We start from the raw sequence: 17,357 nt of genomic DNA, 5'->3' as shown, positions 1-17,357 counted from the left end.
ACATCAGAACCCAACCCATTACTCCAGCTTACAACAATAACTTAGAACCTTTAACCGTTTTAACAAACCATTAAAACCAACAAAAACCAAACGCCTAAGTAGCCCATGAACCAATAAAACATCCTTACTACTCGGATCAACCTTCAGCTAACGGGTTAACTCACCAGGAAGCCAAAATACAGCAATGTGCCCAAGAGTAATGAGAAACTATTGACTTACAGTTCGCAGTTCATCTTCATGGTGAAGTTGGGATACTCACAGAACTGCAGTTAAATATCCATGATAGACCTTTCAAGGAATGAACAGTTTACTCATTATTGTCCCCAAATTTCGAACACAGTTCAACATCTACCATCTCCATTAAATCAGATGAATGAATGACAATACAAATTCAGGGCTTTCGGAATCATCCAACTTTTAAACAATGTTTAAGATAATTAACTAATCCAGCTTTTTAATATAAGTAGCTAATTATTTGACTGTCATTGGTCAAGAGTGATTTACTTTTTACTTTGACAAGTTTGAATGTATAGTCTCCAAAATGTTAGTTTCAGGTAGAATCATTATTTAAATTTCAAATGAGTTTAACCACCAGAATCCCAGATTTCCTTCACTCATTGTCAGTGTTTATATTCAACATACAAGTCAACGCAGCTGTGCTTTGCTACACATTTCTACTCACATCAGGTCCAGATGAGATGCTCCTCTTTACTTCAAAAAGTCTTTAACCTGTGAAACAGGAAGAAATGACAAATACGTCACAACAGAACTCAACAGAACACTACACACGTTCTGGTTTCTGGTAACACAACATACTGCGTTTGGGAGACGCTACACTGCCAAACAGTGGAGAACACCAATTTACTGTCCGGTTCCCTCTTAGGTGAAACGCACCAGATGCAACCAATTTACCAATTAAGAAATACACTCGGCGCGCGAGCTGCGGCAGGTGAGCTAGTTTAGTAAAACTCAATGCAGGTTTGGCGCCCTCTGGTCGCCTTCTTAACAGTAAGAGTCTATTTCAGCTCTGTGTTTGATATTTAATGACCTCCCTCATTTAAAGGGATGAGTCTGATTTGACTGATTTAGAGTCATACTTCAGAATGAAGAAAGTCTTCATTCAATTCACCACACACGCGTGTGCGCGCGTGTGCGTGCGCGTGCGTGCTCGTTCTTCTTGCATTGTGGAATTGATTCATTTAGAAGTGGTTCCGGATTGGTATTAGCGCTACAAATCTGTGGTCGAATGACTCACTGATGTTATGTTAGCTTGAACATCATATGGTCTAAATAACGCATAGAATCAATTAAATATCGCCTCGTAACTTTTTTCGATAACGTTTAACCAGTTTCAATGAAAAAGACATGGCAACACTATCCCAAACCACAACAATTCGTTAGTCAAAAACGATTAAATAAATAAACGAGGACTAACAATCGTGTTGAGGGCTTGGTGCGAGTTCCGAAATGCACTCATTCATATTAACAGTAAGAGGGGGTGCACCGTTCCTGGAGGTACTGCAATACCAGGTCGATGCGTGGAGTGGACGGAGCAAGCCCCTTTTCCATCTCCCAGTTCCAAAAATCAATTTAATATATGGTCCCCGGGTAGGGGACGTATCAGATATTAAACTGATAAGAACAGATACTACACTTGATCTTAGCCAAAAGGCCGAGAAGCGATACCTACAAAATGTTCTACCTAGAGAACCCATTCCCAGAAATGTCACTCTCATCAGCGGTTTTACGGGGAAAACTTCCTTTCAATACAAGAAGTCTACAGAAGTACCACTATGCGTCAACAACATATAGCGTGTTATCAAACTACGTTCAACGCAAAAAATAACGAGTATAAGGGTCCGTGATTCAAGGCAATGCATGAACGGCACTGATGACGTCAGCAGCTCTAAGCCAATCAGTATGTCTGAGGAAGCCAAACGCGTTTATTGTGAACTATTATGTATAATACAGTGAATCCCCACTGAGCACGATCACTATGATTTGATGCCATCATACATGGTGTTAGTTTGGTAAAAGTTAGATACATGAGAAATTAACTCTTCCTTTGCATCATTGCTAGGTCACAAAAAATGTGAGGAAACCGCCACTCTACCGCTCTCTAGTGGTCACTATTAGGTCGGCAGAACTTCACTAAAGTTTTTTTACTATTAGCGCATCAAAGAACCAATGCTAAATTCAGGGTATGCCGTGTGCTATGTTTTAATTCCAGATTTCCTCAACCATGCAAACACTCACCCAATAGCAAATAAAATGCATGAACTGAACACATACATCTGAAATCAATAAGGTTCGCTGTTGAAACATAATTTTGATGGTATCGTTGTTTCGGGGTAGGACATGAATCGGAGTGTTAACGGTTCAAAACGTGGTTTATTCATAACCGGGTTGCACTATGGATGAGGTTCATGAAGAATCTCCATACAGAGAAAAATTCAGATTACATTGGTAATGGGCGGAGTGGTAAAACCACGACGACAGATTAACCCAGATAGGCTAAACCTGTTCACCACTCCGTGTAGCCGAAGCTATTGAGGACTGGTGTTAGCACTACAAATATGTAGTCCAATAAGGTATTTACATGAGCTTGAATATCATATTGTCTAAATAAAGCATATAAATTAATTTACTCACATCTTCTTTCGATCACGTGTCTCACCGGTATCAATTTAAAATGGCAAACGTGAAAAAGAGTTTCCTTGATGCACAATGATGTTATTGAAAAACATATTCTTACTTAAAACAAACAATAGCACAACAGTCGATACATGTTTGCACAACTCAAGCCTCCGTCCAGTCTAGTACTCTGGCCCTCTTAAGGAGCACCAGAATGGGTGTGGCTCAATTAACCTACCTATGTGCCACAGCTGTAGACTATTACGGGGCTAACAGCCGACAGGACAACACATTCTCACTCCGAGCGTGAGAATGTGTTGGACAGGAACATGTGCATGTTTTAAAATATGGTTTAACACAGTGAAGATGCCATTCACATCTTCACAGCAACACTATCTGTACCAAACTAGTCTGAAGACAGCAAGTATACTAAAGGCTAGAATGCAAATCTTAAAACGTAATCAATACACGAGCACGGGGATAGTTAGTCGGCTGAACACACGAGAACATTCAGTTGGTTTGACAGTTGTTTATTACCATTATGCTTTAACAACAAATACAACAAGTACACAATAAACAGAATGACTAAAATAATAGTATCAAACATTAGAGATCATTAACAGTTGTGCACGTATCATTGACTCTCTTTGCGAATTTATTTCTGAAAGGCGACTAACGACAGTTTGTGACTTATTCAGACCATCAGGGAGAAGTTGACACACATATTCAGACGTGTGATGGAGTTGTTCATTCCCATGCTGCTGGCCGCTCATAGGTATCGAGGTCCACGGCTCTCGGGCCAACAGCTTCGGGGTCTCTCTCCCTCTCCTCGCGCCGTCCAGGCAGTCAGTGGGCGTGTTTATGGGAGGAGGACTCCGCACGCGTCTATGTCCGCACGAGCGGGAGCGTCACCGTCACCATAGTGATTCACTACAGCCGAACTCACCCAGTGGGAGTTCAGTTGTGCAACATCTATTCTAGATTCATCTAAATGGGGTGACTTTTGACATGTGAACATGCGTAATGAAAGACAATAATGAACACAATCCAAGATGAGGGGAGAGCAGAGGTAAGAGAGAGGAGCTAGGAGGAGAAGAGAGAGGAGGAGAAGAGAGAGGAGGAAGAGAGGAGAGGTGACAAGACAAGAAAAAGTCACGGTACTCACACACATGGGGGAATCTTTACATGTAGTCACTTTGACCTTCTTTAAGTGTTTAATACATGAAGGATTGTATGTTGGAGATTAAGTTTTACTGGTTCATCAACTACCAACTTTTAAAATTCTTTACTGATATGAAACGTTCAATCAATCTCGAAATTATCGAAATAAAGGTTTGAGGCAACAAACACATTTATTTTTTGTATTACCCTGAGACAGTGATTCTACTGAACACTATTAGACTGGAATGTATCTATTTAAGATAACGTATTTAGGCCTGCACATTAAAAAAAATTCAATGAACGTGTAAGGACATTGTGTTTTTTTGTCATTCACTGTTCAGAAGTTAAAACAGATAGCAATGTTAAAAAACGACAATTATTATTTCGTACAAATAAATCCTCTTAACATGTTAGTCCTCTTATATTCTATATAACTGCAACAGTTAACAATTTTATAGCGTTAAATGTGTATAAAGATCTGGAAACAAAACAGACAAAATATAATGTGTAATTTAACCATTCATAATGGGTTGAATTCAACAACTGTGATTATGTTCTTAAAGAACCTTGTTAAATATCAGCAGTACGACAGTAAAGCATTTCTCTCAGATCTCACATAGTAGAGATTCTAATTCAGTAAACAACATTAGTTGTTTTGGTTGTTTCTTTGTTTTATTATCAAACAAAGGTCCTAGTCTGTTTGATTGACAGGTGAGATGATCAGGGGGGCAGAGTTGTTACCTCTATAACCATGGCGGCCTGGGCAGAGGAATGGATAGAGAGGCTCACTGAAGGTGCAGCCAGTAGCAGAGTAGATATGAACCCTGGCTTCCACATCATAGAAGGAGACCACACCCTCATCATAATCAACAAGCACCCCCACCTTCTGGAGCTCAGCTCTCAGAGGGAGACGGACAGGAGGGTTATCTTTAAACACCAACCCATCCTTGTTGTAGTGAAGAGTCCAGTAACCCATCTCAGGGGTCCACATACTCCCACCTATTCTATCGATGGACTCTCTGACCACTCCTAACCACCATGCAGTCTTGTCTTTAACCTGGACCTCAAAGTAAAATCTCCCTGAGGAGAAGCTCTGCCTGGTGAGGACAAATATATATCTGGTAAATCTCTTAGGGTTGTCTGGGAGTACCTTCCTCACACCTCCACAATGTACTTGTTTCCCATCCTCAGACAGGATGAGACTGGAAGCAGCTGTATAAGGATCCAGAGTCACATCTACTTCATACTGCTGGACCCTCTTCAGTTCAGCATCATCATGCAGGTTCTTCATCTCCATGTTCAGTGTCTCCTCCAGCTGCTCCAGGGATCTCCTCAAGGTCCCTACGTATGACGGAGGACGGACCCCCACTGTCGTCCAGGTGGGTGGAGGATCCTTCAGGGATCTGAAGGTCTGGAGGAAGTGGAGGTGGTCTTTAGTGTGTGAGAGCTGCTTCACCTCTGAGCATCTATTGGTCAGATCTTCTATTTCCTGCTCCAGCTCTTTGATGAGGTCTTCAGCTTGTTTCACTATGGATTTCAGTTTCTCTTGAACCGTTTGGTTGAATTCATCCCGGCACTTTTCAACACAGCCTATCAGAGCAGTGAAGACCTGCCCACCATCAGCTATCTCTCTGTCTGCATCTTTGTTACTCAGTTCTACTCTGTCTTTGATCTCCTTAATCTTTTGTTTTCTCTCCTGGATCATCTGCGGAACTTCAGCCTCTATCTTCCCCAGCTGGGCCGTCTTCACTTCATATTCCTCCTTCAGAGGTACAACAGGATGGGACTTGTGGTCTGTCTCTGTGCAGAACTGACACACACACACCTGTTCAGTCGGGCAGAAGAGCTCCAGAAGTCGGTTGTGTTTCTTACACATCCTGTCTTCCAGACGGTCCATAGGCTCGACCAGCCGATGTTTCTTCAGGACTGCGACTCTCTGATGTGGCTCCAGGTGGGTTTGGCAGAAAGACATAAAACACTCTAGGCAGGACTTCACAGCCTTCTGCTGGGTCCCATTATAGAAGTCACAGGGAACTTCTGCTGGTTTAACACAAGGCTGCTCTTTAACTCGTACGGTTGTTCTAAACTGAGCAGCCAGCTGTGATAAGAGGGTATTGACCCGTGGGTCAGGTTTTGTGTCGAAAATCTGGTTGCAAACAGGACATTTGTACTTGACTTGTTCATCCCAGAACTTTGTAATACAGGTTCTGCAGAAGTTGTGTCCACACGGTGTGGTAACCGGGCTGCTGAACACATCCAGACAGATGGAACATGAGAAGTCCTCCTCAGACCACGAAGTGTTAGCAGAGGCCATTCCTAGACATAGACAATTTTTTGTATTGAGCAGTTTTATGTATTGAGCAGTTTTATATTTCTAATTCCATCAATCCCTTATCTTGTGCTGCTTTACTCACCTTGTTGTGGTTTCTGTCTGTCAGACAATTGGTTCCAAATTGCGTTTTATTTTTCTCCTGAAAGTGAGAACTGCTTCCACGTCGGTTGGTTTTGGTTTCGTTTCCCGAACAAGCCATCCTCTCCTCTCCGCCCCTACCCCCTGGCTCCTCTACCAACCCCTGGCTCCGCCCCCACAGACACAGTTCCCTGACGTCTCAACCTGAACGTGGGCACATTCATGAACTCTCTAGGCTACCTCGTATTCGCAGTGTGTTCTCCTCTTTGCAGCATTAAAATATTTTCTACCATTAAAAGACAGGAAACAGATCCCGGTATAGAACAGACGAACCAGACCGACGAGTTCACCTTCAGTCGGAGACAACAAACACTATTTTTGTTGCCTCCATGCAGCAGTTAATTGGGCTGAATTAAAAATAGGTTGACCTCGAGAATTCACAATTTATACTGCATTGTTTATAACGGTATGGCGGGGATCGCGAGGAGCAGCGACTCAGCGACACGTGGGGACGCGTTCCCTCGCGCTCTGCAAGTGAAGAACTTTATTCACAAATTCATTGAACCCCCCCTGATACAAATATTCCTTCACTAGTTGTATTGAAGTCCTTAATAACTGTATGGGGGAATCGAAATACATGATATTAATGATAATTAAGTCATTATACAAAGAAACAATTAAATGCTAATTCAGATTCCGCCTTATTCACTGCCTCAACATATTCACTGCCCAGGTGTCTCTCTGATGATTTTCAAGAGTTTTAAATATGGATCTTTTTCATGATTGGTTGCGGCTGTAGACCGCCCAACCACCCTTATATGTCCAACCCTCCCTGTTTGACATTTGTAGAGAGTAGAGAGATGTCCTCGGGTAGGGTACGAATCAAATATTGTACTGATAAAAACAGATCCTACACTTTATCTTACAAAAACAACTAGGCCTATGTGTTAAAAACATATAGCGTGTTATCAATCCATATTCAACCAGAAAAATGACGAACTATTATAGATATATTATATACATTGAATCCCCACTGAGCATGATCACAATGATTTGATGCTCTTATGCATGGTTTTAGTTTTAGTCTATTCACCAACAACTGGCCTCATCTCGCACCCCCTCTGATGACCCACCCTGGATGATCACCTCTGGCCAACCTCTCATCAGCCTCTCTGACTTCACCCTAGTAACAGAACAGACCGTTTCAGAACTCATCCGCAAAGCCAAAACCACCACCTGTCAGCTCGATCCTCTTCCCACCTCCCTTGTCAAAGCATGTCTTCCGTCCATCTCCCCCATGATCACCAACATAATTAACTCCTCCCTCACTACTGGTACTGTACCCCCCACTCTCAAGCTGGCTGCCATCACTCCCATCCTGAAAAAACCTGGTGCTGACCCAACTGACCTTAACCATTACCGGCCCATCTCCAATCTCCCTTTCATCTCCAAAACACTTGAAAGGGTGGTTGCCGCACAACTACAGTCCCACCTCGACATTAACAATCTCCATGAACCGTTCCAATCTGGCTTCCGTCCAAAACACAGCACTGAAACAGCCCTAGTCAAAATCACCAACGACCTCCTCCTTGCAGCCGACTCTGGATTACTCACCATTCTCATCCTCCTCGATCTCAGCGCAGCATTCGACACCATCTCCCACCCTCTGCTCCTTGACCGCCTAGCTGGTATTGGGATCACTGGTGCTGCACTCTCCTGGTTTACATCCTACCTCACCGGCCGTCAACAATTTGTTCAACTAAGCAACCACAAGTCTGGGTGTTCAGGTGTCTCACTGGGTGTCCCCCAGGGGTCAGTCTTGGGTCCACTCCTCTTCACCACTTACCTCCTCCCGCTGGGCACACTCCTCCGTCACCATGGGGTCCATTTTCACTGCTACGCTGACGACACACAGGTCTACATCTCCACCAAACCCACCGCTGCCATCCCCCCCACCTCCCTCATCACGTGCCTGGAAGAGATCCGGAGCTGGTTGAGCAGGAACTTCCTGAAACTCAATGGAAACAAGACCGAGGCCCTGCTCATCGGATCCAAATCCACCCTCACTAAATCACAACACACCCCAGCTCCACTCATAATTATCGATGGATTCCCAGTACCCTTCTCCTCCAAAGTCAAGAGCCTCGGCGTCATCCTGGACAACACCCTCTCATTCGCACCCCATATTCACAACATCACCCGGACTGCATTCTTCCACCTCCGCAACATCGCCAGACTCCGCCCATCACTGACCCAATCCAGCACTGAAATCCTAGTTCACTCATTTGTCACATCACGCATAGACTACTGCAACGCCCTCCTCACCGGACTCCCCACCAAACTCATCAACAGACTGCAGATCATTCAGAACTCAGCCGCCCGGATCATCACCCGCACCAAATCATCTGACCACATCACCCCTGTCCTCATCCAACTTCACTGGCTCCCAGTACACTACCGCATCCAATACAAAACCCTACTCCTCACCTACAAAGCTCTCCACAACCTAGCCCCCAGTTATCTCTGCGACCTCCTCCAAGAATACACTCCCTCCGCTCAACCTCTGCTGGACTACTATGTATCCCCACATCACGACTCACTACAATGGGTGCCCGGTCATTCAGCTGTTCAGCACCCAGGCTCTGGAACTCCCTCCCCCCACACATAAAACAGTCAGACACCATTACAACCTTCAAGTCACAACTCAAAACTCACCTGTTCAAACTCGCACACAACGTCTAACTGATCACTGTTTTGATTGTTTTGTTTTGTTTTGTTTTGTCTTGTTTTTGTTTTATTTATTTCTTATTGCTTATGTTTATTTTTTTTTTTTATTTTTTTTTTTTTCCACAATGTCTTGTTTTTTAAAAAATGTATGATGACTATATGCTTTGTAAGGTGACCTTGGGTGTCTTGAAAGGCGCCTCTAAATGAAATGTATTATTATTATTATTATTATTATCCATGAGAAATTAACTTTCTTTTGTATCATTGGAGGAAGCCGCCACTCTTCCGCCATCTAGTGGTCACTAGTGAGTCGGCAACTTCAATAAGAGTCGTTTATTTACTATTTGCGTCTCAGAGAACAACGGCTAAATCCAGGGCAAGGCGTGCTATGCTTTAATTCGAGATGTCCCCAACCATGCAAACAATGAACCAATAGCAAATAAGATGCAAGAACTGAACCCAGAAACATCTGAAATCAATAAGGTTATGCACTCTGATGAAACGTAATTTGAATCTAAACACAGTTTATTGATCACAAACAAATCATTTACTAATTAGCATGCAATCATTTAATTTAATTTTTAAAGCAATAGTAATTAACACGGTTCATTTATTTTGAAGAATTTGAAAGGAGTAGGCCTACTTACAGTTCATTCGTGGATAATTTAAAATGCATAAAATCGGATTATTTCTACATTTTAATTCGAGCATGATGGATGCTTCCTGGTAACAGTGCACAGTGACGGGAATTATGTTGCCGATAGTCAGGGATTCGTTTTTGATCTCTTTCACGCAGTATTAATTTTGGATAATGTTGAAATTATTGGGTGAAAGTAAATAGTTGAACTTTACTGAGTGGCCCTGTGGATTTGTTTTAAAATGATATGCAAGAGGGGAATCTTAACGTCAAGCTAAGTCCTCATTAATTGGAAAACCTACATTAATCAGAGACACAAGTTAAACAGCTGGTTCATGAAGCTTCTCTCGAATAAAGCAATAGTAATTAACACGCTTCATTTATTTTGAAGAATTTGAAAGGAGGATTTACAGTTCATTCGTGAATAATTTAAAATGCATAAAATCGGATTATTTCTACATTTTAATTCGGGAATAGGTGACTATGATGGATGCTTCCTGGTAACATTGCACACCTTTAATTGCCTTTTGATATCCTCTCGCGTGGTAGAGAGACGGGCCTGACCTCTTTCGCACAGTATTAATTTTGGATAATGTTGAAATTATTGGATGAAAATAGTTTAACTTTACAGAGTGGCCGCTGGATTTGTTTTAAAAGGAAATGCAGGAGGGGAATCGTCAAGCTTAGTCCTCATTAATTGGAAACCCACATGTGGTTTATTCAGAGACACGGTAAACAGGCTTGCACTCTGGAGCTGGTTCAATAAGCTTCTCTCGAATACAGTTACAGGCCAACGTTCCGATTATATTGGTAATGGGCGTAATGGTAAATAAACCACGCCTAGGGGTTCTAATTTGCCAAGCACCTGTCCTTTCCGCAGTGCGCAGGGTCTGACTGATTTCAAACCAATAAAACTGTATTTGGTGTTGTGTTGACAACTCTTATGCGCAGAAGAAGTGGTTCCATACTGGTAGGCTATTAGCGCTACAAATCTGTGGTCGAATGACGCACTGACGTTATGTTAGCTTGAACATCATATGGTCTAAAACTAAATACGGCATAACATGTATTAAATTATGTCTCCTCGTAAGAGTCGTAACCTTTTTCGACAACGTTTAATCAGTTTCAATGAAAAAGACAGCAGCACTGTCCGAACTACAATACTTATTTAGTCAGAAAAGATAATTAAACGAGCACTACAATCGTCTCTACGGCTTGGTGTGAGCTCCTTAATGCACTCATTCATATTAACAGTGAGAGGGGGTGCACCGTTCCTGGAGGTACTGCAATACCAGGTCGATGCGTGGAGTGGACGGAGCAAGCCCCTTTTCCATCTCCCAGTTCCAAAAATCAATTTAATATATGGTCCCCGGGTAGGGGACGTATCAGATATTAAACTGATAAGAACAGATACTACACTTGATCTTAGCCAAAAGGCCGAGAAGCGATGCCTACAACATGTTCGACTTAGAGGACCCATTCCCAGAAGTGTCACTCTCATTAGCGGTTTTACGGGGAAAACTTCCTTTAAATACAAGAAGCCTACAGAAGTACCACTATGTGTCAACATATAGCGTGTTATCAAACTACGTTCAACGCAAAAAAATAACGAGTATAAGGGTCCGTGATTCAAGGCAATGCATGAATGGCACTGATGACGTCAGCAGCCCTAAGCCAATCATGGTGTCCGAGGAAGCCAAACGCGTTTATTGTGAACTATTATATATACATATACGTATACATACATTGAATCCCCACTGAGCACGATCACTATGATTTGATGTCATTATAAATTGTGTTAGTTTGCTAAAAGGTAGATCCATGAGAAATTAACTCTTTTTGTATCATTCCTAGATCACTAAACATGCGAGGAGGCCGCCTCTCTGACGCTATCTAGTGGTCACTAATGGGTCGGCGCAACTTCACTAAGAAGTATTTGCGCATCAAAGATCCCAGGCTAAATTCAGGGTATGCCGTGTGCTATGTTTTAATTTCCTCAACCATGCAAACAATGAACCAATAGCAAATAAAATGCATGAACTGAACACAAACATCTGAAATCAATGTTCTACACTGTTGAAGCATAATTTTGATATTATGTGGTATCGTTTCGGGGTAGGTATGAATCGGAGAGACAGGGTAAACCGGGTTTCACTCTGGATGTGGTTCATGAAGAATCTCCATACAGAGACAAGTTTAGATTACATTGGCAATGGGCGGAGTGGTAAAACCACAACGACAGACTCTAACCCAGATAAACCTGTTCACCACTCCGTGTAGAAGAAGCTATTGAGGACTGGGCCCTGTACTACGAACCTCGATTAGAGAGTTAGCGGGTATGCTGTGCTCAAAGCCTGGGTTAGCTGAACCACGAAAGTCGATCTCTTTAAAGGGAAACTTCACCCATTTCCATTAAGCTTTGTATCGTTAGAAACCCACTCATATTTTTAAATGGTCGTGCATCATTACCTTATTTTCTAGAGAGACTGGAAAGATCTGTATCGATCTCCAACACTTCCTGTTTAAGATTACGCAATGTGACGATTTTTGCGTAGAAGAAAATAGGAAGTGTAAGGGAGGATTCTCATAGGATATATAGATGCCTCGTCCGCGGTGCTGACCAATGGAGTCGAACGTCACCACTGGCGGCCATCTTACCACAGTAAGCTGCTCACCCATAACATCGTGTTGGTAGTGATTCATGTACTTTTTAAATAACCATAACTTGCTCAATTTTCAACCGATTTTCAAACGGCTTGGTTTGTTATAAACGTCAGAGATGTAGATATGACAGTACATACTTATGAATAATTGTTAAGTTCTAAGAAAAGTAGAATGTTCTAAAATAGGTAGGCCTACAATATTTCCCTTTGCAAATATACATCAAGAAAGGCTGCATGTTGAAATCCCCACCCTGTTGTATTTATGTAATTATAACCATGTGTTTTCATATGAAACGAACATTAAACAGAACAGATAGGTGCAATACATACACACGCACAAGGTATTCATGTTAGTTATGTTAAATCCCAATTTCAATACATATTCATGCCTCCACGTGAAATGCTCCTTTAAGCGTCGCTGTATCACCATGGTGACTTATGCTCGCAACCAAACCTGGTCGGGAGCAGGTTTTCAGCGGAGATCGGCTACTTAAATCGGCGTGTGCAGCTCCTAGCCCCTCCTCTGACAATGGCGTCACCATTCATGGGTGTTCCCGTGGACCTCGGCGCACTTATCGTACAGGCGTCTCTCCGGAGACCGAGGGTTTTTCGGGACAGAACCGATCCCTTGGCATTGTCTGACGTTATTCTTTATGAGAGATACAGATTCTCATCAGAGGGTATTCGTTATTTGATCGTCCTTGTTGTACCTTATGTCGGCAATGTTACTCAAAGAAGCCGTGCACTTACTGTTGCGCAGTGTGTCTGTGTTTCAAGTTCAAAGGTGGCCCCACGTTCAACGTACATTAACCTGGATAGTCAAGTGCCGTGTTCTCCATCATTCCTTACTTACCCTCTATGTCAGTGACACAATTAGGCCTAGGCATTTTTTATTCTACAAATTCATATTATAGCTGTGAGAATTGTTAAGAAAAATCACCTCCGTAGTCGCCCTGGAGTCACAGGCCGACAGAGTCTCCTGCAAGAATCAGGGGGAAAACCTATTATGGGACATTCTTTCCAAAAATTTTACATTCAGAAGAATACGTGACACTTTGCTTCGATAGTTATATAGGCCTATGATTGGAGATTGATCGTTGGCGGCTCCTCCAAAATAATGTTTGTACCTTCAACTAAAAATGACACAATTAATTTACACTCAATCATTTCACATTTGATGAGCACGACAATTATTTATGTCCATTGCCAATGCATGAATACATACTCATTACAAACGCCTTGGATGTCGAGGCAGTGAGGTCAGAGGACGCCTCCCCTTCCACTACCATCATCGGCCGACCTTCGTTATTGGCGAGGGCTTCCGAAGTGGTGAAGGGCGGTTGAGCGGTCCCCCTCCTAGTCGTATTAATTTGGGTTTTCTTTTTATTTGCTACAGGTAATCAACATGAGATTTAAGGTTGGAGCCTAGGCCATTGCAAAGCATAGGCTAGATTCACCTGAAATTATTCAAATGGGTGCTTACAATTTACCACATTGAATAATATTTTTAGCCAATATTTATTTTTGACTTGGCCCCATGTTCGTAGGAGCGTGCTGGCACCACATATGGGGGTAAAAGGCATGATGATACATTATATTTTTTAGACAATATGTAGAATCTTTTCACTTACGAATTAACACGGTCGGCTATTTTTTGCCAGCACGCCATGGGCAACCTGTGTTCCCCTTGGCTGTGATTTGGACTTTGAATTCCTCGTAGGAATTCATGATAATACACTGCACGTCTTGGGTGAAATACACCGCTCTCGCTCGATTAATTTAGCATAAGGGTGAGTAAAATGACGCGATAAACGCCCATTTCACGTGAGTGCGCGTTGAACCTAAAGCGGAAAACCTGGCTCGACTAATCTAATCCTAAATGAGCTTCGTAGTAGGCCTAGTAACTCTGATCGCGAGTTGCGTCTCTGTGCGATACTCCTTATTGCCTGCAGGGGGCAGGCTTGCTTCTCCTCCGGGGCCGTGTCAAAACCGTACTCGACAACACGTTACCGACCAGGAGGAGTGAGGGCATCGTCACACGGTCAGGCTGGAGGTTTGGTTGTGATGTTGACTACGTGTGCAAAGTTAATAAGGTCGGACACCTCTTTGTTAAGTGTTAGGACAGGCATGGATCTATGTTGTGCTAGGGTTAGGGTAAGGGTCAGGGTTAGGTTATCTGTATGAGTTTAGGGTTAGGGTTAGGTTATCTGTAGAGTTACTCTGGTTAGAAGATGCCCGGTTTGGTTAGAAACCAAACTCACCCAAAACCGGCCTCAACACCCGAAACACAATAAGCTGTGTGTGTGTGTGTGTGTGTGTGTGTGTGTGTGTGTGTGTGTGTGTGTGTGTGTGTGTGTGTGTGACAGTACCAAGAGAGAAACACAGAGAGAGAGAGAGAGAGAGAGAGAGAGAGAGAGAGAGAGAGAGAGAGAGAGAGAGAGAGAGAGAGAAAGAGAGAGGGAAAGAGAGAGAGAGAGAGAGGGGAAAGAGAAGAGAGAGAGAGAGAGAGAGAGAGAGAGAGAGAGAGAGAGAGAGAGAGAGAGAGAGGGAAACAGAGAGGGAAAGAGAGAGAGAGAGAGAGAGAGAGAGAGAGAGAGAGAGAGAGAACGATCCTCGGTGCAGTACTCACCAGCCCACATTGCCCCTCTGAACCCCAACAGAGCAGTTACAGGTGGGGGGTGGGGGTGGGGGTGGGGGGTGGGGGTGGGGGGGTGGGGAGGGGCGCGCAGTGACTAAGGCTGCGGCGCCGGACCCCCCGTCACTTATCCACTTAACACACGCACACACGCACGCACACGCACACACACACCTCTCTGCCACCTGGCATCAAAAGCTATTGTGTCCCTAGAAAGTAGTGAGGTCATCGCCTCCCACATTGGGTCAAGTCTCTGTGAGAGAGAGAGAGAGAGAGAGAGAGAGAGAGAGAGAGAGAGAGAGAGAGAGAGAGAGAGAGAGAGAGAGAGAGAGAGAGAGAGAGAGAGAGAGAGAGAGAGAGAGAGAGAGAGGAGGAGGAGGAGAGCAGGAGAGCGGGAAAGGGCGAGGCAGATGGACAGAGGGAGAGGTGAGGTCACACTTGACACCTGTGTGTTTGACTCCCTTCCAGGTAACCACGGAAACGCAGCCAGATCCTTCCCCACTGGTCGGTGCCAAAGACCACAGAGTCCCGGGTCCGCTGGGGGTGTCTGACCTCATCACATAAAGAGAACACCATCACAAACAATAAGGATTATGAAACAACACAAAATAATGAAGTGAACTAACGTTTGAACCGATACATATTTTATTATTTTTGCAATGTATTGTTAAATATGAAGCATCGCATTAAATATGAGAAAAACAAAAAATACAAGAAACACTGGCCCCATTTTAGCGGTCTGAAACGCAAGTGAGAAGCGCGGGACGCTAGTAGCTTTGTGGCCGGAACTCTGGCGGTGTTGCTATTATACCGGCGGATGAAAGGACTCTCGTGCCCAACGCAAATATAAAATGGGTTGGTCTGAAACATTTAGGTGTGTTTTGGGCGTAACGTGAAACAAACGAATGGGAGTTCCATCTCCCATGCCAATTTAAGAGCCAGCGCAATTTGAACTTGACGAGTTTATATTTTGACAGGGTTTTCAGTCTCCGCTGAGACAGATGCAGGACCACATGAATTTCAAACTTCAAATGCTCAGTCTATGGCCAAATAGTATGGCGTAATTCACACATGGAATAGCGTTTCTTCTACAACTTCAGAAACACTGAGTCGTCATGTAAATTGTTGGCAAAGAGAACTTAACACATAATATAGGCTATTACATGCGGTCCTGTGGCCGCAACTGTGGGTCCATTTAATGATAATTGGCAAGACATTAACACACATTGTTCTTACCGGTATTGTATACATTATCGCTATCGATTTGCGTTCATAATATGCATGTGTACCCCGCTAATGTACATTGCCATGGACTGTATCGTTACTAGATAGTTGTTGCAGGCCATGCGTGTCTTTAAACAGATGGGTGCACACAAGCGCGCGCCAAGCATCAAACCGCATTCATTCATTATTTTAAACACTCACTCGCGGTAAAACTATTTTTCCTCAGGATCAAATACTCATCAAACCTAAAAGTTATGGGCTTGTACACGATGTCTGTGTCAAGAAAATATGTGTTTGCTGTACTGTGTTGGCAGATCCATCGTTGTAGTAGTATGAGCAACGACTTCTTACCGCTGTATCAGCTGTTCTTTCCCAAATAATTAACCAATGTTATAATTTACCCTAATACGAGATTTTGTTTTGGAAGGATGGGATATAGTGTACTTTGCTCAAGTTTATTATAGTTATTATTATTATTTTAACTACGGGGTTCATTCATGCACCATCGATGAAAAAAAATATTTCCACAATCTACATCATCATCATATTCAATTATAATCGTCTGCAAACGTTTGCATGTTTGTGCTGTGTATAGCCTACTGGTGTGGTAAGAATGTTGCAGTTCCGACATGCCATGGTAGCCTACGTCGACATCTTTCTGTCAGTGCCGCAATTGCTTTTTCCATCATCGATGCGATGCCATCTAAAATAGCGCCATGTATCATTTGAGCCAGAACATGCCTCTGTTGTTCACGAGTGCCGCTTTTCCACTGCATGGTACCAGCTCGACACGACTCGACTCGACTCAGCTCGCATTTTTTGCGTTTCCACCGCGAAAACATGTATCTGGTACCTGAAGTGGCTGCTTTTTCTAGTACCCGCCTCGCTCTAGGTTCAAGCGAGCTGAGCCGATGCTAATAGGTGACGTCGGCAGACGGCCGGCCACTGATTGGCCAGAGAGTGTGACGAAGTCACGAGAGCGACATGGCAACCATAGCTGGTAACAGCCATAGCAAGCGCCGCAGCCAACATATTCCACTTCTTCGACTTCTTCAACATGCCAGCTAATAATACGAACACGAATACCATCGCATCGATGTCCTCCATTGTTGTTATGTGGGTTCTGTCCATGTGTGGGTTGCGTAGGTGTCGTTTGCGTCGCGTACAGAAATACGTCACGGCCCTTCGCGCAGCCGACCCCGCCCACGTCCAGGAGGTACTATTTGCGGTGGAAAAGGACCCGTGCTGCTACCGTGTCGAGTCGTG

The 17,357-nt window shown here is 43.5% G+C and overlaps 1 protein-coding gene, 1 long non-coding RNA gene and 2 other non-coding genes across 7 annotated transcripts in view; all 4 read right to left on the bottom strand.

Moving 5' to 3' along the window:
* LOC132450167 (uncharacterized) lies at positions 1–2,803 on the bottom strand. Of its 2 annotated transcripts, none has more exons than XR_009523809.1 (3): positions 2,653–2,803; positions 683–729; positions 1–288 (listed from the first exon to the last, which is right to left on the bottom strand). It is a non-coding gene; the product is annotated as an uncharacterized LOC132450167 (long non-coding RNA). The 2 variants fall into 2 exon arrangements; XR_009523808.1 differs by lacking the exon at positions 2,653–2,803 and adding an exon at positions 817–929.
* Positions 1–6,311, bottom strand: part of LOC132450083 (E3 ubiquitin-protein ligase TRIM39-like) — a 28,456-nt gene extending 22,145 nt beyond the window's left edge. Inside the window, exons 1-3 of one of the 3 annotated variants that reach the window (XR_009523786.1) lie at positions 6,210–6,311; positions 3,581–6,111; positions 2,967–3,462 (exon numbers count right to left, since the gene is read on the bottom strand). Coding sequence is in view for 1 of the 3 variants with exons in the window: in XM_060042056.1 (XP_059898039.1) it covers positions 4,487–6,109 (1,623 nt within the window). In the remaining 2 variants the exon portion in view is untranslated. Of the gene's footprint in view, positions 1–2,965; positions 6,112–6,209 lie in introns of those variants that run through there. The other 2 variants (XM_060042056.1, XM_060042055.1) reach the window with 2 other exon arrangements.
* LOC132450460 (U2 spliceosomal RNA) lies at positions 1,494–1,684 on the bottom strand. Its single transcript, XR_009523845.1, has one exon. It is a non-coding gene; the product is annotated as a U2 spliceosomal RNA (small nuclear RNA).
* Positions 6,312–10,827: 4,516 nt separating the features above from the next.
* On the bottom strand, positions 10,828–11,018 carry LOC132450459 (U2 spliceosomal RNA). The gene has a single exon (XR_009523844.1). It is a non-coding gene; the product is annotated as a U2 spliceosomal RNA (small nuclear RNA).
* Between the last annotated feature and the right edge of the window lie 6,339 nt (positions 11,019–17,357).

Source organism: Gadus macrocephalus, chromosome 21, assembly GCF_031168955.1.
Source record: "Gadus macrocephalus chromosome 21, ASM3116895v1".
Taxonomy (NCBI): Eukaryota; Metazoa; Chordata; class Actinopteri; order Gadiformes; family Gadidae; genus Gadus; species Gadus macrocephalus.
The sequence above is the reverse complement of the archived record's forward strand: the minus strand, read 5'-3'. Positions and strand labels throughout refer to the sequence as shown.